The sequence below is a fragment of the Podarcis gaigeae genome (genome assembly GCF_964106915.1).
Source record: "Podarcis gaigeae genome assembly, chromosome: 7".
Taxonomy (NCBI): Eukaryota; Metazoa; Chordata; class Lepidosauria; order Squamata; family Lacertidae; genus Podarcis; species Podarcis gaigeae.
In genome coordinates, this window is record NC_139683.1 from 4,457,378 (window position 1) to 4,480,111 (window position 22,734).

The 22,734-nt window shown below is 45.8% G+C and overlaps 1 protein-coding gene across 3 annotated transcripts in view; it reads right to left on the reverse strand.

Moving 5' to 3' along the window:
- ADGRB1 (adhesion G protein-coupled receptor B1) overlaps positions 1–22,734 on the reverse strand; it is a 394,945-nt gene that overhangs the window by 187,962 nt on the left and 184,249 nt on the right. For all 3 annotated transcript variants that reach the window (XM_083748972.1, XM_083748971.1, XM_083748973.1), the window contains exons 4-7: positions 14,683–14,790; positions 12,967–13,131; positions 11,547–11,711; positions 2,148–2,312 (exon numbers count right to left, since the gene is read on the reverse strand). In XM_083748972.1, coding sequence (XP_083605098.1) covers positions 2,148–2,312; positions 11,547–11,711; positions 12,967–13,131; positions 14,683–14,790 — 603 coding nt within the window. The remainder of the gene's footprint in view (positions 1–2,147; positions 2,313–11,546; positions 11,712–12,966; positions 13,132–14,682; positions 14,791–22,734) is intronic.

Genomic DNA, 22,734 nt, shown 5'->3' on the forward strand with positions numbered 1-22,734 from the left:
GGGATGATGGGAGTTGTAGGCCAAAAACATCTGGAGGCACAAGGTTGGGAAACACTGCACTACACCACACTTGCTGTCAGCTCCAGCTGGTGCAAAATGCTGCGATTGGACTATTGATGGGGTAAATAAGTCCCGGCAAGTAACTCAAAAGCTTGCACTGGTTACTCAGACATGGCAGAGCCAGGATCAAGGTCCCTGCTTTTACAAAATAATAATATTGAAGTAAATCAAACAAATTGATACAATAAACATAACAGAGGAACAAAAAACCAGCACAATGTATCTGGGAGAGACTTAATATTAGGTTGGTAAAATACTTAAGACCATTAAGAAAAGCAAATTTCATGTTGTACTTGGTAGAGGGATGTCCTGTGTTGCTGCATTTGTTGAAAAAAAGAAATAATCCCACCAAACTGCACATAATTTTTTCTGGGTTCTCCAAGCCTTTGGCATGTGATATTTTTCAGCTATTGCTAAACTCCACATATTTTTTTCTACCAAATCAAAAATTGCAAGTCCTGTAAGGTTTCCCACTTGGGAGCCATTGAGGTTCTCAAATTGGCTCTCAACCAGGGGCATAGCTAGTTGCTCCTGCACCCGGAATAGCTGGGGTGGGGCAAGCCTCCCACAGGGGCACCGTGGTGATCCACCCAGGGGGGCGGCACGGCAAGCTGCCCACAGAGTCCACCTGGGGGACGCAAGCCCCACACTGCCTGAAATGTCAGTGCAGGTCCCCAAGCCACTGTGTCACTCCCAGGAGAGACGTGTGGCTCAGGCGTGCTGCACTCCAGGCCCCACAGTAAGTGCAGCCCCCCACGGCGTTCCATTTTGTCACCCCCCCCCCAAGGATGACACCCGGGTTGGACCTCAACCCGCCCCCTTCCTATGCCCCTGCTACCAACAACTCGGGTCCAGGACACCTTAAGGTATCCTGTCTGAGGTCTACAGAGGAGTAACTGTTTGTGGTCCTCCATGGCTTGGATGAATGGCTCATATCCAACAGGAGGCATGTGTTTAGTATTCTGGACCCAGTTTTATTGGACTCCCTCCAGTGGAGCTCAGACTAATCCCCTCCCTGTTGAGCTTCCAGTGCCTACTAGAGATGACTTCTTCTTCTTCTTCTTCTTCTTCTTCTTCTTCTTCTTCTTCTTCTTCTTCTTCTTCTTCTTCTTCTTCTTCTCATCAGTTAAGCAGTATCAAAATTGCTTAAATAAATAATACTAGGAAGTAGCTTGTGCATAGGTATATGTGTTCCAAAATGTTTCAGCTCTATTATGTGGCTCAGCAGAGATGTACACAGAAAATGTTGCTACTGAAACACTTGCTATATAGTAGCTTTCCCCAAATGGGCATGTTCCAGATGGTTCGAACTACAAATCCCATCTTAGTGCTTCAGCTCTAAGCGTCTAGATGGCAATAGGCTGGGGACAGCTGCACTGAAGTTTATGTCTGTTGGCAAATTAGTGCTCCTTACGGGGCAAAAGACAAGCATCAAACACCTTGTAAGAAACTCCTTAGGATGGGGGCTATCAGTATCTCAGCTGTGCCAGCTGTGGCTGATGGGATTTGTAGTCCATAACATCTGAATAGCACCCATGATATCACAGATCTTTCAGTAGCAACTTCTCCCATGTGTATCTGTACTGAGCCACTTACAATGATCATAGAATCTCAAAGTTGGAAGGGATGCCAAGGGTCATCTAATCTTCTTCTTCTTCTTTGGTAATCACTCCTAGATGAGTAAGATTGTCTTCCATAAACACGGTTTTAACAATAAGTCCATAAGTGACTGTGGAGGCCAATTCTGGATCCACACATTCTTCCACAGTGGGGACATAGGTTTCCGGGCGGGAGTTGATCATGGTGAGGGTTTGCCAAGGGTGCCTTCCTCTTAGCACGTTTCTCCCTTTTGTCCTGAGTTCGAGCGTCTTCAAAACCCATGACACCTTTGGTAAAGGCTGTTGCCCAACCCCCTGCAATCTTGAGTCATAGTCTCCCTTCCAATTTGAAACCATACCAGACCCTGCTTAGCTTTGCAGATGTGCGAGCAGTTTTACTGCTGTACCACTAGGAGGTCATTTTGCAGGTCATCCATGCATTGGTTGAATCCCAAAGGGGCAGAGGGTGACCTACACGCTACTACTGACCTGGGCACTGTCTTAGGAAGCAGTCTCGGCTCTCCACCCAGTGTCCTTGGCATTCGGCACCCCCGTACGATGGCCCATTGCACTCTCTCGTCCGCTGCTGGGTGCCGTTGGAGCAGCTGGTGGAACAGGAGCTCCAGCTCGACCATTCATTCCAGTTGCCGTCCACTGAGTGACCCAAAGAAGGAAAGAAGGGAAGGCAGAATGTGAAAACCGCTTTTGCACAGAGATATAGCTTTATAAAAATAGTTGTGTGTCTTTGTTTCTCAGTTTGATCCTTTTACATGACTTTGTATGCATTGTGGTATTTTATGCATTTTCATTTGCAGTTACTTTTATTTGAATTAATTTTGAGATGCATTTTAATTGATTGATTGCTTGTTTTTATGCATATTGTATTATTTATATGATGTTAGCCGCTCTAATAATACAGATATTATTATTATTATTATTATTATTATTATTAGTTTAGTAATCATTCATTGCAATTGTTAGGAGTGAAGGTTGTTTAATTACTATTTGCTGCTATTTTGAGAGTTGATTTTTATTTTATTTTATATATATTATATCATTAGTTCTTCAGTTTCCCAATCAATTCTCTCTTTTTTAAAAAAAAAAATGATTTCCAGGTTTATACATTTCAATAATTTTACAATCATCTTAACATTTCGAAACTCAACTTCCTTCCCCCTCTTTCTGTGGTCCCTTAAATTTATTTATTATACTTTCTGCGTATTCCAAATTAACTCATTTATTCATCTACTTTAAATATATACTCTTATAAAACTGCAGGTTATTACAACAATCCAGTTTTGAGAGTTAATGTTATTGTGCACTATTATATTCTAATAGATTATTGAATATTGCTTTATTCAGTATAAGTCGTTCCATTTTAAAGTTCTGTTTTATTATGGGTTTTTTTGTATTGGATCAGATTATTATAAGGTGTATGTTCTTTGTTGTATATTTTGTTGCCGTAATATTTTGTTGTGTATTTTGTTGTTTCTATAGTAACACAGAAAGGCAGTCAATGACAATGACTCATCTAGTCTGTGTTGACTGTGTAGTCCCATTCTCACAGTGGCCAATCAAATGCCTATGGCGAACCCACAAGCAGGATCTGAGCATGAGAGCCCTTTATCTCCTGTGGTTTCCAGCAGCTGGTTTTCATAAGCATTGATGCCTCCAGCTGTGGAGGGCAGAGCCTAGCCATTGAGGCTAGCAGCCATCCAAAGCTCTCTCCTCCGTGAATTTGTCCAGTCCTCTTTTAAAACCATCCAAACTGGTGGCTGTCACCAGGGCCGGATAATAATAATAATAATTTATTATTTATACCCCTCCCATCTGCTGGGCTTCCCCAGCCACTCTGGGAGGCCTCCAACAAAATATTAAAATGTCATAATACATCAAACATTAAAAGCTTCCCTAAACAGGGCTGCCTTCTAAAAGTCTGGTAGTTGTTTTTTTCTTTGACATCTGGTGGGAGGGCATTCAACAGGGTGGGCGCCACTACCAAGAAGGCCCTCGGCCTGGTTCCCTGTAACTTGGCTTCTCGCAGCAAGGGAACCGCCAGAAGGAGCTGGACCTCAGTGTCTGGGCAGAACAATGGGGATGGAGATGCTCCTTCAGATATAATGGACCGAGGCCATTTAGGGCTTTGAAGGTCAGCACCAACAGTTTGATTTGTGCTTGGAAACGACTGGGAGCCAATGTAGGACTTTCAAGACCGATGTTATACGGTCTCAGCAGCCACTCCCAGTCACCAGTCCAGCTGCCACATTCTGGATTAGTTGCAGTTTCTGGGTCACCTTCAAAGGTAGCCCCCATAGAGCGCATTGCAGTAATTCAAGCAAGAGATAACTAGAGCATGCACCACTCAGGTGAGACAGTCTGCAGGCAGGGAGGGTCTAAGCCTGCGTACCAGATGGAGCTGGTAGACAGCTGCCCTGGACACAGAATTGACCTGTGCCTCCATGGACAGCTGTGAGTCCAAAATGACTCCCAGGCTGCGCACCTGGTCCTTCAGGGGCACAGTTACCCTGTTCAGGACCAGGGAGTTTCAGGAGGTTTGATGAGGCCTTAAGCTACTGAAGGTAATGGGGCCCTTTATATGTCCAGCTGTCCTTTATCAATAACAAATTGTCTCTGCTCTTTGTGTTGAATAGATGCTATATGGTAATTGACGGACCTAATAGGTATCTCAGGCCATTTGCGCATGTTGCCATGCAACCACTCCATGCAGAATGGAGGCACCCTATATATAGAAAGGAGCAAATCAGTGATATTTTAGGGAACAAGTGAGCAGGCGGGGCCCATGACTTACATTCTAGGAGCCTACACAACACAAAACACTGTTGCTGTATGTAGGTTTTATTTTATTTGTTTTTTAACTCATATTTTGGAAATGTACATCCAGTTTTTTCCCCTTTAATTTTTTTGGGGCCCCCCAAAATAGTGGGGTACTAAGCTATAGCTTGTTCAGCTTATACATAAATCTGGCACTGGCCATCACTGCCTCCTGTGGCAGTGAGTTCCACAGTTTAACTACATACTGCCTGAAGACATGCTAGTTGTGCAAGATGAACGGGCTTTCTTCAACTGATGTCTTTCAGAAATTGCTGAACTCACAGCTCCCATCATCTCTGACCACATGCCAACCTGACTGGAGCTGATGTGAACTGTAGTCCAACTGCAGAGTCCCAAGTTGGGATCAGGAGGGTGACAGATAAGGCAAGCTTTCATGCCAGATGCAGGCAAGAGGGGGAAGCCTGTTCACAGGGAAGCAATTTACTGACTCCTCAGGGCTGGTGTGCATGTTTGTGTGTTTAACTGTCAAAACCGCTTCCATTTTGACAAGACGGCTTTCTCCCTGACATTTCAGCACCATCTACTTCTGTAATCTGCAGATAAGTCATGGGTGATTGGCACTGTCAGGGCTAAAATAATAATACCGTCAGGTTGTCACTGGGTGGTCGGAAAACGGAAAACCAAGACATGTCTATTTTAAGCACCAAGTTTCTCACCTTTAAGGCCCCCCACGTGCCCCGGTGCAAACTTCAGAACCCGCTAGATAACGTACCACTTCAAAGAAGCCAGCCAACTCAAGCCTAACTCAGAACGCACAATTACTTGCATCACTTAATTAACGCGAATAGGCGAAGGAGTTCTCTGATCTGAAATATCAGCCGTAATTTATCATTCAGCTGGAAAAAGCCCCCTTATGCCAAGTGCAGGTTAGGAATGAAATATGAATACTTTTATTAGAGAGATATATCTTGAAATATTTCCTTACATGACAGACCCACTCTAATTATTTCTGGAAGGCTTCAGCTCATTAGCAGAGGGCTCATTATCTCTCCAGCAGGAGGAAGTCCAAGTGTCTATTCCTAACAAATTGTAAGGCTGGAAGGCTCCAGGAGGTCATCCAGCCAAGCCAAAGAAGGATTTTCTAGTTACAGATAGGTAGCGGTGTTGGTCTGCCATAGTCAAAACAAACAAAAAAAATTCCTTCCAGTAGCACCTTAAAGACCAACTAAGTTAGTTCTTGGTATGAGCTTTCATGTGCATGCACACTTGGTATTTGAAGAAGTGTGCATGCACACAAAAGCTCATACCAAGAACTAACTTAGTTGTTCTTTAAGGTGCTACTGGAAGGATTTTCTAGATATGCAACCAGTGCAGATCCGTCCAGAAAACCCAGCTTGTGCATTCTCAAGGAAGTGTCAAGCCAGCAGGGCAGTTCTGCTTTTCCCTTCCCTTCCCTTCCCAATCAGATGTCTCCAGAAGTCCCCAGGCAGGGCAAGAAGTCATGAGACTACTTTTTTTTTCAGGAGCTGACATCAATGGCATATTAAAAACATTAAAAGAGCCTTGTGGATCAGGCCCATGGCCCATCTAGTTCTATATCCTGTTCTCACAGTGGCCAACCAGATTTCCTGGGAGAACCCACTAGCAGGATTCAAGCAAGAACACAGCTTGGGGAAGGGGGAGGGATTTTCTCAACATCTAGTTAAAAAAATAAATACTGTATTTTTTGCTGCATAAGATGCACTTTTTTCCTCCTAAAAAGCAAGGGGAAATGTATGTGTGTCTTATGGAGCGAATGTGTGGTCGATCGCTGGGTCCCTTTCTGGCCCCGCTCCCTTGCCCAGGCCTCCATTGTTGAATGTTCTACAGATGGAGGCTGTTTGTTTCCCCAGCGATGTGTGACTGGCTGATTAGATTATCTATCTGGAAACTGTAGAAACGGCTCCTTTTCCTTTCCTAAAGAAGCTGCAGAACTGTGAGTTGAAACCCATAAAAACAGGATTTTTTCCCTTTGCAAAAGAAGCTGCACAACTGTGAACTGACCCCCCCCCCCCAAAATGGGGCTTCCCCCCTTTCCTCCTCTAAAAACTAGGTGCATCTTATGGTCAGGCGCATCTTATGGAGCGAAAAATACGGTAAATCAGGTATCAGATCCTAATCTCTCTCTTTGTTAGACTTTCCATTTATTCAATCAATCAATCAATCAATCAATCAATCACACTCTACCATAGAATCACAGAATTGTAGGGTTGGAAGGGACTGCAAGAGCCATCTGACCCAACCCCCTGCAGTGCAGGAATCTTTTGCCCAACGTTGGGTTCAAACCCATAACCCTAAGGTTAAGAGCCTCATGCTGGACTCATCACTCAGCTCAGTTTCCCATGGTTCCCATCGGGTTCCATGGGAAGAACGAAAACAGGCTCTGGTATGAGACACTTGCCCCAGACATTGATGTTGGTCATTAGTAGTAGTAGTAGTAGTAGTAATAATAATAATAATAATAATAATAATAATAATAATAATAATAATTTATTATTTATACCCTGCCCATCTGGCTGGGTTTCCCCAGCCACTCTGGGTGGCTTCCAACAGAATATTAAAATACAATAACCTATTAAATGCTTCCCTGAACAGGGCTGACTGCAGATGTCTTCTAAATGTCAGGTAGTTGTTTTTCTCTTTGACATCTGGTGGGAGGGCGTTCCACAGGGCAGGTGTCACTACCGAGAAGGCCCTCTGTCTGGTTCCCTGTAACTTGGCTTCTCACAGCAAGGGAACCGCCAGAAGGCCCTCAGCACTGGCTGCAGAAGAGCTTCAACACCCCCTAAGTCCACTTGTTTTGTGAGGGACGGTGAAAATGGCTAACAGTCATTTATACGAAAGGGGAGACAAATGTTGCAGAGACAGCGGAAGGTGCTCACCCTAAGCGACTTAGCCACGTCAGTCATGAGCCCTAGGAGGATGAAATGTGTTTGTAGATCCCCAAAAATTATCAAGCTCTCCTCCATCCTGTGAACCAGTATCTCTCCACTTATTGGATATCAAAGGGAGAGGGAGTGATAAAATAGTGGGATAAGAAACACAAGCATCCGATCATTTGTCCAAGTGCTTCCTTCTGAAAGCCTAGCACTTCATTTACCCAAGTTTCACTGCACCAAATCAAACAGCAATCAGCCAGCCAGAGCTTCTGCTGCAATTAAACACTTTCTCCCCTCTGACTTCCCATTCCTCTCCCTGCCTTCCTCCAGCGAGTGGCTCATTCTCCAAGAGTCCCTGCCGCACGCCAAACAACTGCATTGTGCCTGCAACGGTGAGTTGTCATTGTTTGCCATTATAAATCCCCGGAACAATAACCGATGCAGCCGGCGAGGCTCTAAAGCACTGAATTGCTCTCATTGTCCCTTTCTGACTGCCTCCCCGATTTGGTGCCCGTTTGGCGTTTGATTACCATTGTGCTCACCAGTAGACATTAATCAGACCAGATGGGGTTGCAGCGAGCTTCTTCCCTGTAGATTGCTCTTTCATTTGCTGCAGAGGTTTAAGATAATTCACACACAGCCCACACACTACCCATGGCTGCCTCATTTTTTTTTAAGAGACTGTATCTGTCTGGGAAGTCTCTTTGGAGAGCCAATGTAGCACAGTGGTTAGAGTGTAGGACCTGAGAGGCCAGGGTTCGAATCTCCGCTCAGCCATGAAGCTCACTGGGTGACCTTGGACCAGTCATGGTCTTCTCTCAGCCTAACCTACCTTTCAGGGTTGTTGCTGGAGATTAAAAGAGGAGGAAAAGAACGGTGTATGCCACCTTGAAAAAAGGTGGGGTATAAATGGAATTATTTTGTGGGGGACAGGAGGCAGGTTGGTGTGGAGGACTCCCTGGTCCTGAAGGACCAGGTGTGCAGCCTGGGAGTCATTCTGGACTCACAGCTGTCCATGGAGGTGCAGGTCAATTCTGTGTCCAGGGCAGCTGTTTACCAGCTCCATCTGGTACACAGGATGAGACCCTCCCTGCCCACAGACTGTCTCCCCAAAGTGGTGCATGCTCTAATTGAATTACTGCAATGCGCTCTACGTGGGGCTGCCTTTGAAGGTGACCCAAAAACTACAACTAATCCAGAATGCGGCAGCTAGACTGGTGACTGAGAGCGGCCACCGAGACCATATAACACCGGTCCTGAAAGACCTACACTGGCTCCCTGTACGTTTCCAAGCACAATTCAAAGTGTCGGTGCTGACCTTTAAAGCCCTAAACGGCCTCGGTCCTGTATACCTGAAGGAGCGTCTCCACCTCCATCATTCTGCCCGGACATTGAGGTCCAGTGCCGAGGGCCTTCTGGCGGTTCCCTTGCTGCGAGAAGCCAAGTTACAGGCAACCAGGCAGAGGGCCTTCTCGGTAGTGGCACCCGCCCTGTGGAACGCCCTCCCACCAGATGTCAAAGAGAAAAACAACTACCAGACTTTTAGAAGACATCTGAAGGCAGCCCTGTTTAGGGAAGCTTTTAATCTTTAATTAAACATGGGCGGGGAATAAACAATAAACAATAAACAATAAACAATAAACAATAAACAATAAACAATAAACAATATTAATATTACAAATAAAATAAGTATATGTCCCCAATACAGATCCAGCAATATTGATGTGAGGACGTAATCCAAGTGGGAACTTAAGGAGATTAAAGAGATTGGTAGATAGACCTACTCACCTATCTATCATCATGCTTCTGAACACCTTTTTCTGGAAGCCAGCAAAGGGGAGGGAAAAGTGCTCTTGCACTCAACTCCTGCTTGAAAGCTTCCCGTGGGCACCTTGTTGGCCATGGTAAGAACAGATCCACTGGTCTGATCTAGAAGGTTCTTGCTGTGCTCTTGTAGATAATGCAGTTCAACAGCATCTCCCACCTTTATTTTCAATTGCATTGCACTGTTTTGTGCACACACAGACACCCCACACACTAGGACCCTTATAGCTGCGTTGGGTCATATTGGCTAGTGACCTTGGATCCAATATGTTGGGTTGGTTTCCCCTCCCCCCGAATTGTGTAGCTTCACAAACCTTCCGACATTTCTCCGATGAAAAGAGGGAGGTCCCATTCCTGAATGATCGTTTTACTATTTATACCCCGCACATCTTACTGGGTTGCCCCAGCCACTCTGGGCAGCTTCCAACATATATTAAAACATAATAAGACATGAAACATAAAAAAAGAAAGCAATCCCTATAAAGGTTTGCCTTCAGACGGCTCTGGGACTGGACGACTGCGTACCCTCCACCATTTCTCCAATGAAAATAGGGACATCCTAAGGAAAAGCTACCAGCAAGAGTTTGACCAAACTGCGGAAGTCAGTGGAGGACAGAGGTGCCTGGCGTTCTCTGGTCCATGGGGTCACGAAGAGGCGGACACGACTAAACGACTAAACAACAACAACAAGAAAAAGTGGTGGGACGAGGGTGGCACTGTGGGTTAAACCACAGAGCCTAGGACTTGCCGATCAGAAGGTAGGCAGTTTGAATCCCCGTGACAGGGTGAGCTCTCATTGCTCGGTCCCTGCTCCTGCCAACCTAGCAGTTCGAAAGCATGTCAAAGTGCAAGTAGATAAATAGGTACCACTCTGGCGGGAAGGTAAATGGCATTTCCATGCGCTGCTCTGGTTTGCCAGAAGCGGCTTAGTCATGCTGGCCACATGACTCGGAAGCTGTACGCCGGCTCCCTCGGCCAATAAAGCGAGATGAGCGCTGCAACTCCAGAGTTGGCCACAACTGGACCTAATGGTCAGGGGTCCCTTTACCCTTTACCTTTAAGGAAAAGTGGTACATTACAGGATCAAAAATCAGAAACCGGGATGGCTTCTCTAAATCAGGAACGTCCCTGGAAAATGGGGACACTTATGGGGTGTCTGGCTTCAGACTGCTAGATTTTCATCATTTTCAGGCTGCACTTTTTTTTCAGGCTGCACACATCATTCTCTACTGCACTTCCTCTTTGACTGTCCAGTACACACTCAGATGTCGACAATGTTGGGTATAAACAACCTTGCATGCCCCAGCCAGAAAAGGTCAGGGTTGAGACTGTTAGGATATAGTTCTGTTCCACCTTAAAAGGGAACAGGCATGACTGTTGTGTGTCACATGCCTGTTTACTTCCAGCACAGACTTGCTGGGAACTTCCCTTTGTATATAGCTTTTGCATTATCGCTGTTTTGTTGGACACAAAGGGAAGCAGACATGTTTTTTTCCTTTGATCCTGAACTATGCTGAATAAACGCCTGTAAATTACTGTTACACATGTCACTGTCCACCACTTCCGTTGTGAGAAGTTATTCACTCTGCTGATAAGAGCGTGCGAGTCTCTAAACGTATCTGAGGTTCATGTGGCTGATAGATGCTGTACCAGAGATCACCCGGCTGCCGGCCTGTGGCTGGAGCTAGCTGGGGGCCTGCCAATTTCCCCCATCTCCCCAGCAGTATCCCAGCAGAGACTAACAGAAAGTCAGGGGCAAATACACTTCGTGGCTTCCCACTAAACCCCAATCTCTACCCTTTCCTCTCACCTCTTTCCTGCACGAGGCAGCCATGAAACAGGATTCCACAATGTATACTTAGAGTCCAAAGCCAACCTTGTAAATATGAATAAACTATTTTTTAAAAAAAAACCACTTCTTTTATCTTTCAAATTTCTGTCCATACCATGTTATTTCAATGGGCTCATGGTGTGTGTGTGTGTTGAAGGGAGGAAGGTAGACACCAATGAAGTGAAAATTGTGTCAAACTGCATTTGCATTTGTGCAAAATTTGGAAATATGAGATTGAGAACCCTTCATCCACCCTCTCTCCATTTGGTGCCTTCCAGATGTTGCTGGCTGAGGCTGATGGGAGTTGCAATCCAAACATCTGGAAGGCCCCAGTTTGCAAAAGCCTGCTGCAATGCATGGGTTCCTCTCACCTAGAAAACAAGGGGGGGCAATTTGGAACTCTCAGATATAGGGAGAAATTATGGTACGGAGCCTCCAGGTTTCCTAATTCATCGGTGCCCCTTTGAGCCAAAAACGTCACCCACTGAAGAGCAAACGGGGAAAGTTTCTTTGCCAACTTACCGGGGCAAAGTGCGATGTTGCAGAACTTGGTTTGCTTTTCAGGTCCTTCGCAAGGGTTGCCGCCAAACTGAGGAGGTTTGCAGGTCCGTGTGCGATCCCTATACCCTCGGCCACAGGTCGATGAGCACAGGCTCCACGGAGACCACTCGTCCCATGTCCCATGGACTGAAATGAAAGCAGAGGAGGTCAACCAAGGAGCTGTCAGCTTGGTTATTGCTCATCTTAAGCATAAGCAAACTTGCATGCCTCCAGTCAGCAAAGGGGAAGCATTGAGACTAGAAGAGAGGGGGAAATGTACTTTGTGGCCTCCTGCCAAACTCCCAAGCTCCCCCCCCCATCTCTCTCCTGCATGAAGCAACTGTAAGAAACTAGCTCCCATCATGTAGACTTAGAATCCAAAGCCATCCTTGTAAACATGAAGAAATTGTGTTTTATTTACGCTTTTAAGTAATGCTTGTGACGTGTGAATGAGGAGGTTTCAATGAGGTTTATTCCTGGGGGATAGTACCCATCTTCCCATTAGTATCCAAAAGGCGCTGTGGGTTAAACCACTGAGCCTAGGACTTGCCGATCAGAAGGTCGGTGGTTCGAATCCCTGCAATGGGGTGAGCTCCCGTTGCTCGGTCCCCGCTCCTGCCAACCTAGCAGTTCGAAAGCACCTCAAAGTGCAAGTAGATAAATAGGTACTACTCCGGTGGGAAGGTAAACTGCATTTCCGAGCGCTGCTCTGGTTCGCCAGAAGCGGCTTAGTCATGCTGGCCACATGAGCCGGAAGCTGTATGCCGGCTCCCTTGGCCAAGAAAGCAAGATGAGCGCCACAACCCCAGAGTCGGCTATGACTGGACATAATGGTCAGGGGTCCCTTTACCTTTATATTACTCATCTTCCAATTAGTATCCAAAAGTAAATAATAAATAAATAATCAGGTCATTTTTTATGGGAAGCTACACAGACAGAATGAATCCCTCCAACACCCTGACCTCAATAATAACCTTGCTTGCTTGTTGATTTTTTTTTTTTTTAAGAAACCACTCAAGTTGGCAACATTTTTGTGGCCAGAGTGAAGTCAGTGGATTTGTGAATGTCTTGCAAGTTGCAAAGCAAGTTTCTGTCTTTCTAGAGAGCATGGGTGAAATGTCAAAATGATGCAGGTAGCGGAATACAATCCATTTTCCTCGGGCTGCGGGCCTTAGCACCCGGTGTAGCTCCATAAAGTATGCATACTAATTGCAGAAATTTGCTTAGGGGGTGGGGAGTTAATCAACTCAGGTTGCAGAATTCCACTTGCTTTGTTGCAGAAGTCACGTAACCTTTGAGCAGAGCCTATTAGCATGCAGATGAGTAGATATAGAGCCCACTTCCCTGTGGTTGGGGAGGTAGCGGCAGGGAAAATTATATGCGCGGCGTGGAAGGTCATCACCTGGACAGACGGCGGAGTTGTTGCACTGCCGCTGCTCCCGGAGGGGCCCGCTGCATTGTGTGCTGTAGGAATACGACACACAGAACCTCGTCCTAGTCTGCCAGCCCTCCCCGCAGGTGGTCGAACACACGCTCCATGGGGACCACTCCTCAGCAGCTGGATCACCTGTCGGGGTGCAGAACATGTCAACATCTGGCCCAGGGCTGTCTGCTACAACCTGGCGGGGGGCTCTCCAAAATGCTGACCAGTACCATTCCTGGCCCCCCTACCTGGCAGTGGCCTGGGACAACATTGCATGCAAAGTGGGAAGTATCCAGCATGGTGCAAAACCAAAGATCCCATCATCTCCCATCATCTCTCCCCATTGCCATGTTGGCTGGTATTGATGGGTGAAGCATTCAGAGTTGGCATAATTAATAATAATAATAATAATAATAATAATAATAATAATAATAATAATAATTTTTATTTATACCCCGCCCTCCCCAGCCAAGACTGGGCTCAGGGCAGCTAACAAGCAATAATAAAAACAAGTTGAATGAATGCAACTTAAAAACAAGATTAAAATACATTAAAATATTGAAACATTAAAATATTAGAATGCAACCTCATCACAGGAGGAGAAAGGAAAAAGAAAGGAGAAAGAGGTGGAGGGAATCAAATTGGCTCCAAGCCAAAGGCCAGGCAGAACAACTCTGTCTTACAGGCCCTGCGGAAAGAGAACAGATCCTGCAGGGCCCTGGTCTCATGAGGCAGAGCATTCCACCAGGCCGGAGCCAGTGTTGAAAAGGCCCTGGCTCTGGTTGAAGCTAATCTGACTTGCTGAGGGCCCGGGACCTCTAGGGTGTTGCTATTTATTGAGGCTCTCCGTGGGGCATACCGGGAGAGGCGGTCCCATAGGTACGAGGGTCCTAGGCCAGAGGCACAAGACATTTTTGTATGGCTAGGCTAGTAAATCTCCAAGTGTGGAGACTCCAGAGGAATAGTCGGAGGTGGGGCTGACATTTCTGATGCTGCTTAGTGGAGATGCTGTTCCTGGCTATAGTCTAATGGTGTGTGGAGAGCACCACGTTGGCTACTCCCACTGTAAGGCCTTTGCTTTGCTACCGAGCCGAGGCCCCTTCTGTGATGCCGTTGGCGAACAGAAGTATCGACTGCAAGGACTGAAAAACCGCTTTGCCTTTTCAGTGTCTGGTTTGTGCATTTTCACAGGCCCCTCTGTCCTTGAATCGCACATTCAAATGAGGTTGCTCTCGCCTCCTCCAAGTCAGAATTAATTCCGTCTCCTATAGTCAAAATTATGCACCATTTATACATCAAATACCCAAGGATTAGCAGAAGTGGTGTTAGCCTCCAGAAAAATTAGAGCTGGAATGTATTAAATTGTTAGGGCTGTGATCCAATGACTGCATAGATTAGTTTACTAAATTCTGCATTTGTCTCATTTCGTGATGCATGATCCACACAGGGAATCTGTGTCGGCTGTGTATGCCCTGCCACATCCCAGCACTTTTTTAATGGGAAAGTTAAACATGTGCAAATCTGTGCTCTGTTGAAACTAACTGGACTTAAAATGTGCTTAACTCTGGCTGGGTCATACAGGAATTTTGTGAAGCCATTGTGTATCAGTTTCCTTTCTCAGATACCTTATACACTGGTAAACATAACCGAGTCAATGACTACCTTATCCTCTTTTCAGTTGTGTTAATGACTTACCTATTTGAGGTGCAGGGTACCCATACTGTTGCATGTCGTCAGCATCATCTCTCTTCCGGTTATCTGTGGACCTCAGTGACTGGCTTCGGGAATTGTAATGTCCATTGGCTAGGATTAAAAAGGGGGGTCCAGCGTAAATCAACCATCCACCGATTCTGCAAAGCCTTTCCCCCCACCATGAAATTTCATTTCAAATGCAAAGCAAAGCACATGTCAAAACATTTTGTAATCAAAGCACCTATTGCATCAGTACTTAGAGTCATGCTGACCATTCCCCCATAGAAACACCAAACCACAAAGCCCCTGTTGAACTTCTGCCTGGCGGCTATTAAAAACATAGGTGTCAGGGAACTGCCATCGGAGCCAGAGGGAAAGGGAGGGCTCCAGAGAGATTACAGAGAGCGTCCCAGGAGGGAGAGAGGCAACCCATCTGCTGGGGAAGGAAATCAGCGTAACACCAGGGGTGAAGGGTGAAGGGGGGCAGATGGGGGAATCGGCGAGGTGGCTCCATGACTCCTCGCCAGAGACCATCGGGGAGAGCACGGGTCCTCCGCTGCCCACACCCTCCCTGCGCAGAAGGCTTCCGCACAAGGAGAGTAGGCGGAGACTAGGCGTCAAAGAGCTTCTTTGCTGGAAGAAGTTCAAGAAACGCCCACTGACGGATTCTGCCAGCGACTGAGACAGCCACGGGTGAGTGGCTGTCCGGACAGAAAGGGTTCACCCAGGTAACTCAGCCAGTTGTGGCGACGACTTACGCACGAGCAACCCCTAGAACCATTACAATAGGAGTATTTTTAGAAGTGGTGACACCATCAATGCTTTTTAACCCCCAGCAACCTCTTCCTCGTTCCCACGGCATTCCAAGCATAAAGGTATGGTTTAGCTTAGAAGGGATGGGCATCCGTGAAGAAGCACAGTAATAATAATAAAATAATAATAATAATAATAATAATAATAATAATAATAATAATAATAATAATAATAATAGTTTCCCCAGCAACTTTGGGCGGCTCCCAACAAGAAGAATTTTAATAATAATTCCATTATTTGTACCCCGCCCATTTGACTGTGTTGCCTCAGCCACTCTGAGAGGCTTCCAGCATATATAAAAACAGAATAAAACATCAAAGACTTTCCTAAACAGGGCTTCCTTCAAATGTCGTCGAAAGGTTATGTAGTTACTCATCTCCTTGACACCTGATGGGATGGCGTTCTGCAGGGTTGGCGCCACTACTGAGAAGGCCCTCTGCTTGGTTCCCTGAAACCTCACTTCTCACAGTGAGGGAACTGCCAGAAGGTCCTCGGAGCTGGACCTCAGTGACCAGACCAAGAGATGGGGGCTCTTCTCTGTCCTGCCTCCATGGTCAGAAAGAGCAATACTTCTGACTACCAATTGCTGGAAACTGCAGGAGGAGAAAAGGCTCTTGCATTTGAGTCCTGCTTGCTGGTTTCCCACAGGTTGGCCAATCTGAGAACAGGATGCTGGACTAGGTTATTATTATTCCTGTGGAACGCCCTTCCATCAGATGTCAAAGAGATAAATAATTATACAACCTTCTGTAGACATCTGAAGGCAGCCCTGTATCGGGAGGCTTTTAATGTGTGATATTTGTTGTTGTTGTTGTTGTTGTTGTTGTTGTTGTGTGTTTTTGCATATCCTGTTGGAAGCTGCCCAGAGTGGATGGGGCAATCTAGTCAGATGGGCAGAGTAATAATAATAATAATAATAATAATAATAATAATATGAATCAATGACCAGATCCAGCAAGCTGTTCTTGTGTTCTTACATTAACCAAGCTGCATAGCTGTGGGCACTTCAAGGAAAATTCCCAACCCTACAATATGCAGAGTGCATCTCTTATCTTTGGGAACAATAGCAGTGAGCAGCCCTGCTATTATAGACCAAGGCTAATCTTCTGGGTGTCTGCAAGTATAACACACATGCTTAGCAATATTTGGGTGGCTGATGGTTGTTAAAGAGACAAGTGGAAAGACGAAGACAACAAGTTTAATTTCAGTACGGCTTTTGACAAAGTAGCCCCTGATATTCTTGCAGAGAAGATGGTAAAGTGTGGGCTGGACTAGGTAACTGTTAGGTTAAGGAAGCTTTTCGAAATTTGATAATCTCTCTCTCTCTCTCTCTCTCTCTGTCTCTCTCTCTCTCTCTCTCTCTATATATATATATACTCTTTTTGTTAACAGAACTTCTGTGCTTTCCAGCATGGTTCCTGCTGGTGGTGAGGAAGAAGACAAATTCTCTGGCAGGATCCAGCAAGTTTGTTCAGCGGGAGATAATCCCATTGGCCTTTCTCCTGCTCAGCACCCGGATTCCACCTGATGAACCGCTCCTAATGACTGATCTCGCTTGCTAATGAGTTGTGTGATTGCTTTCTGCTCCCCTGCTGGCGTGCCTGGTCTCAGCTGCTGTGTCTGTTGCTAATTAAAGCTGATGGGGCAAAAGGCCTGAATTTTAAGAAGGTCTCTTTCTTGGGAGAACAAAAACAAAAGCCCCCATTGAGGCCACCTGACAACCCGCCCCAAAATCAGAGTCCGTTCCCCAGCATCTGGTTTTGAGTTGAACTGGGAGCCTTTGAGGGTCTATGGATCACCAGAAGTTCCACAACAGCAAAGGTGCTTCTAGCCTTGTTGTTGTTGTTTAGTTGTTTAGTGATGTCCGATTCTTTGTGACCCCAAGGACCAGAGCATGCCAGGCACTTCTGTCTTCCACTGCCTCCCACAGTTTGGTCAAACTCATGCTGGTAGCTTCAAGAACACTGTCCCACCATCTCGTCCTCTGTCGTCCCCTTCTCCTTGTGCCCTCCATCTTTCCCAACATCAGGGTCTTTTCCAGGGAGTCTTCTCATGAGGTGGCCAAAGTCTTGGAGCCTCAGCTCCAGTGAGCACTCAGGGCTGATTTCCTTCAGAATGGAGAGGTTTGATCTTCTTGCAGTCCATGGGACTCTCAAGAGTCTCCTCCAGCACCATAATTCAAAAGCATCAATTCTTCTAGCCCTAGGTTTCGAATTAAGTGAGGAGGGATCCTGGGCCTTCAGTGGCTCTATAAGAGCAGGGTGGACATGTGCCCTCCTTTACAGAGGACAGTCCTCTTTTTGAAAGATCTTGGGCAGCCAACCCTGTGGAACCATTGAACTCATCCCTGCAGGAGTCTGTAATGACTAGCAACTTGGATGGTTCTAAAAGTGAATTGTTCAAATTCATGGGCAAAGGCACTGTTTTATCTGAAATTATGGTAGGGGAGATACTCAGAAATGTGCTTCTCAGAATCCTACAGTTGGGAGGGACCCTGAGGGTCATCTAGTCCAACCCCCCCCCCCCACAATGCAGGAATATGTAGCTGCTTCTTACAGGGATTGAACCTGCAACCTTGGCATTGTCAGCAGCATGTTCTAGCCATGATGGCTGCGCTCTGCCACCATAGTCAAAGGCAGCAAAGCTTCTGAATGCCAGTTGCTTGAAACCACAGGAACATAGCTGTCAAAGTTTCCCTTTTTTTAAGGGAAATTCCCTTATGCCAAATAGGATTCCTCATGAGAAAAGGGAAAAGTTGACAGCTATGCACAGGAAGGGAGAGGGCTGTTGTGCTCCATCCAGATTTCCCAGGGGTACCTGGTTGGCCACTGTGAGAACAGAATGCTGCACTAGATCTTGGCTTGATCAGGCAGGCTCTTCTTATTTTCTTATGCTCTTAGGAATAAATTGTGTGGTATGTATCAAGAATTAAGCTCCTTTGGTCTGTCTAGAACCTACAGCCAATTAGATTCACAGGGATGACCCTGAGTTCTAATTTGGCATGGGCAAAACTGTCAAATTCAGGTTCTCATTCCTCCTCCTTTATTAAAATTTGTATAACCCATTTCATCTAAAGATCACAGGGTGGTTTGCAACATACAAATGCAAAATGAGGACACAAATTGCATAATAATAACAAGAACCCCCTTCACACAAACACATTTAAAAGGTCCTGGGAAGTTAAGCAGCCAAAAGCCTGGTTAAAGAGAAAGGTTTTCATCTGGTGCCTAATTTTTTTCTCCCTGGGGAGAGCATTCCACGAACCAGGAGCCACTGGAGAAAAGGCCCTGTTCTCATGTTGCCACCTTTCGGGCATCTCATGGAGGAGGTACATGACCTCAGATGAGTCAGAATCTTCCATTCTCCACATTTCAAAATCAGTCGCTGTTTTTACGTCCTCGTCAAAATTTGCCACCAGGTTTCTCCTATCCTACACATGTTGGTATGCACTTTTGTCCAGCAGATCACCAAAACAGCTTGCATTTCCCGCAAGCTGTTTTCAATAATATACGCCTTTCATCATTCAATAATATACACCATTCATCATTCAATAATATACGCCCTTTACCATTTATATGAGAGAGATTTGACTGACCAACTGCTTTGCAAAATTCGGGGAAGCAAGGCTTTTAGTGAATAGGTTGTGTTTCACTTTGTGCATTATTTTGGGAACTGTGAATCATGTAGATTCTCCTTTCAATGTGAACTGCACCAGATTCCTCTCCGCCCCCCCCAAAGTCCTAGTTGCATTATGATGAGAGAGGCCGGGGGAAGAGAGTTCCCTCTATCTGCTTTCCCCACCCCATGCCTAGAAACATTCCATCGTGCCTCTCCTTAGCTGCCTTCCCTCCCAGCTAAATAATGCAGAATGCTGTAGGCTTTCTTCGTGGGAAAGGTGCTTCACTCCGCCAATGACTGTCAGGTGCGTCAATGTGCCATGTCAGTGCCAAGACTCATTATTCATGTCGCGCAACCTGTGGCAGAAGCCTGATCTGCCACAGCAATCCTTGTGGGGTTTTTAAATATTTTTTTATGATGTAGATCTTGTAAAAGGTCATCTCTCAGCAAAGGAGTATTAAGACATTACTGATTGACAGCAGGCTTATCCCACGCATAGCACGTCAAGGAACCGTTTACAAGCCCAGCTGATGCAGAAGAACTCTTCCGTCACCCTGGGAGCACGAGGGAGACGCTTCATGTTATCTTGCAAGGGGTGATATTTTGGGGCATTTGAGGGGTGGGTGGCAGCCAGCAGCAAACCCATGATCGGGTACCCTTTGAATGCCAGGGAAAACATACGGATCCCCAAGTTGTTTCTGAAAGAAGTGTGTTGAGCGAGCCAGCCCTTTGATGTGCATCAGTTTCGACAGCTGCCTGGCGTGGTGGTGGTGGTGGAGAACCAAGCCTGCAGAACAAGGAGGGGGAAGCCTCTGCCATGCCTGATCTGCGTATACCCGGCATATTCTGAAATGTCAGACGCTGCTGCTTGCCAGACGGCAGCGTGCTCCCAATTCAACTGGCTCCCTCACTGCTATCGTTTTCAGAGAGTAAACAGGAGCTGCTGGTGATGTTCTCAGCCCGCTCTGTGGCACCGTCTCATGAAACCCACAGGTGTTGGCACTTTGCGACGACGTGCCAGGGAGCGTGTTGACATACTGTTGCTTCAGCTTGGATTTATTTATTAATTGGCTGGGTAGGTGACGGTGATGGGAATTCACCCTGCTGAAGCACCAATTCAAAGCAGCTTGAAATCATGGTCTTTGCTCCTCAACCTGCAAAAGTCTTCCCAGTATATCTTTCCAGTATATCTGAAGGAGCGTCTCCTCCCCCATCGTTCTGCCCGGACACTGAGGTCCAGCTGCGAGGGCCTTCTGGCGGTTCCCTCACTGCGAGAGGCCAAGTTACAGGGAACCAGGCAGAGGGCCTTCTCAGTAGTGGCGCCCGCCCTGTGGAACACCCTCCCATCAGATGTCAAAGCGATAAACATCTACCTGACATTCAGAAGACATCTGAAGGCAGCCCTGTTCAGGGAAGTTTTTAATATGTGACATTTTAGTGTATCTTTCATCTTTGTTGGAAGCCGCCCAGAGTGGCTGGGGATGTTGGATATAAGCAGTGTCCAGTGCACAGCGGAATGATGAAAAGTACGTGCCAACATGCTCTATATTACTTTATTTACACTTCAAAGCTGGTAATTTACAGAAAAACATCTTCCCTCTGCCGGAGCAGAGAAAGGCATCCTCTCTCCTCTAAAGCACGGAGAGAATCACACTGAACTGCAAAGAACAGTGAAAAACAGGAAACCAGTGTACGTCACATCCAGTCTCCTTTCCCGTGAGAAAACCCAACAGCACTTGACTGTGGAATGTAAACATTGTCTTGTGACAAGCACTTCGCTGCTCAGTGAAGGAAGCAGAAACCAACATCCTCCCCCTTTCTGTGAACATCACTGGGCAGCGTGTTCGTACAATATCAGTACAAACCCAACTTCTGCACATAGGTACAGTGTTGATCCCTTGATACAATCTTGGACAATACATCAGCAGGAATTTCATTACCTGGCATATAGGACACCGTTACGAGTCCCTTTTGAATACGTTCCCTAGCATGTTGCAACTTTAATTGCAAGTGCTTCGTGCTTTGCTTACAACCTTCGGAATTCAGCAAAGCCAAACATGCTTTGTTGTCCTGGTAAACCTGGATTGGACATTTGACAGGAATTTTTATGTCTTTGCACAATTGTAACAACCATTCACAATCCTTAAGTGAATAAGACAGTGCATTCAGTTCAGCTTCACAAGTACTTAAGCTAACTGTTGTTTGCTTCTTGCATGACCAATCAAATAGACCCTGATTGTACTTATAGCAAACTCCAGACGTACTTTTCCTGTCTGTAGTGTCACTTCCAAAACTTGCATCTGCAAATATCTCAAGACCACCAGACTTCTGATTGTTAAATCTCAGTCTGTAATGCATAGTGCCTTTCAAATACCGCGCTATGCGTTTCAGAGCTTTCCAATCCTTAACAGTAGGATTGTTGACTTGTCTGCTTAGCAAATTACAGCTAACAGCAATGTCAGGTCTTGAACATCTGGCAATGAAGTTTAGCTTGCCTAGCACACTTCTGTACAGTGTAGTATCAGAAAATGCTTCTCCAGTGTCATCTACCTGATAACCTGTTGTCATCGGTGTGTCTACAGGGTTAGCATCCATCAGGTTTAGTTTGCTTAACACATCAGCAATTTTACGTGACTGGTGTACTAGAATGTTACCATCTTGATCTCTCTCTATTTCCAGAGATAGGTAGTTGTTTACCTCACCAAGATCTTTCATGTCAAAGTGCTCTTTCAATTGAGCTAGGGCATTATTGTACATTGTGATATCCTTCCAAAAGAATAAAAGATCATCAACATAAAACAAACAATACAGTTTCTTTTGCCCCTCCTCTTTGACAAATACACATGGATCAGCTTTCCCTTGCTTAAAACCTAGAGAAAACAATACTTCAGTGAGTTTTGTGTGCCAACACCGTGCACTTTGTTTGAGACCATAAAGGGACTTCTTCAGAGCACAAACAAATCCCTGTTTTACCTGTACGCCATCAGGTGGAAGCATATAAAGTGATTCATCTAGAGATCCGTACAGAAAAGCTGTATTCACATCATGGTGACTAATGTGTAGATTCTCTTCTGCAGCTAGCTTGAGCATAAGCCTAATGCTCTCATACCTCACGGTGGGTGAGTAGGTCTCGTGATAGTCTTCACCTGGTACCTGTGCAAAACCTCTGGCTACCAATCTGGCTTTGTGTCTGACTATCTTGCCATTTTGATCTGTCTTCGCTTTGAAGACCCATTTGCTTCCAAGCAGTTTCATTCCTGGAACTACTGGAACAAGGTCCCATGTTTTGTTCCTTTCCAAGGAATCAAGCTCAGCCTTCATGGCATTTAACCATGGCTCAGCTTCCTTTGAATCCAAATCCTGGATTTCTTGGAAACTTGAAGGTTCAAACACCTTCTTGGAGCTTTTAACAGCTGTTACTGCTATCTTGGCAAACTCATCAGCAAATCTCTTTGGAGGTCTGCCTTTTGTTGCTCTCTGTGACCTGCGAATTAGCCTTAAGTCTTCAACACTCTCCTCTTCCTTCTTAGGAGAAAAGTGACCTATTGTGAACAATGGTTCCTCTAATTCTTGATCAGAGCTTTCAGAGGGTCGCATAGAGGCTTTCGCACTCTTGAAATCCTC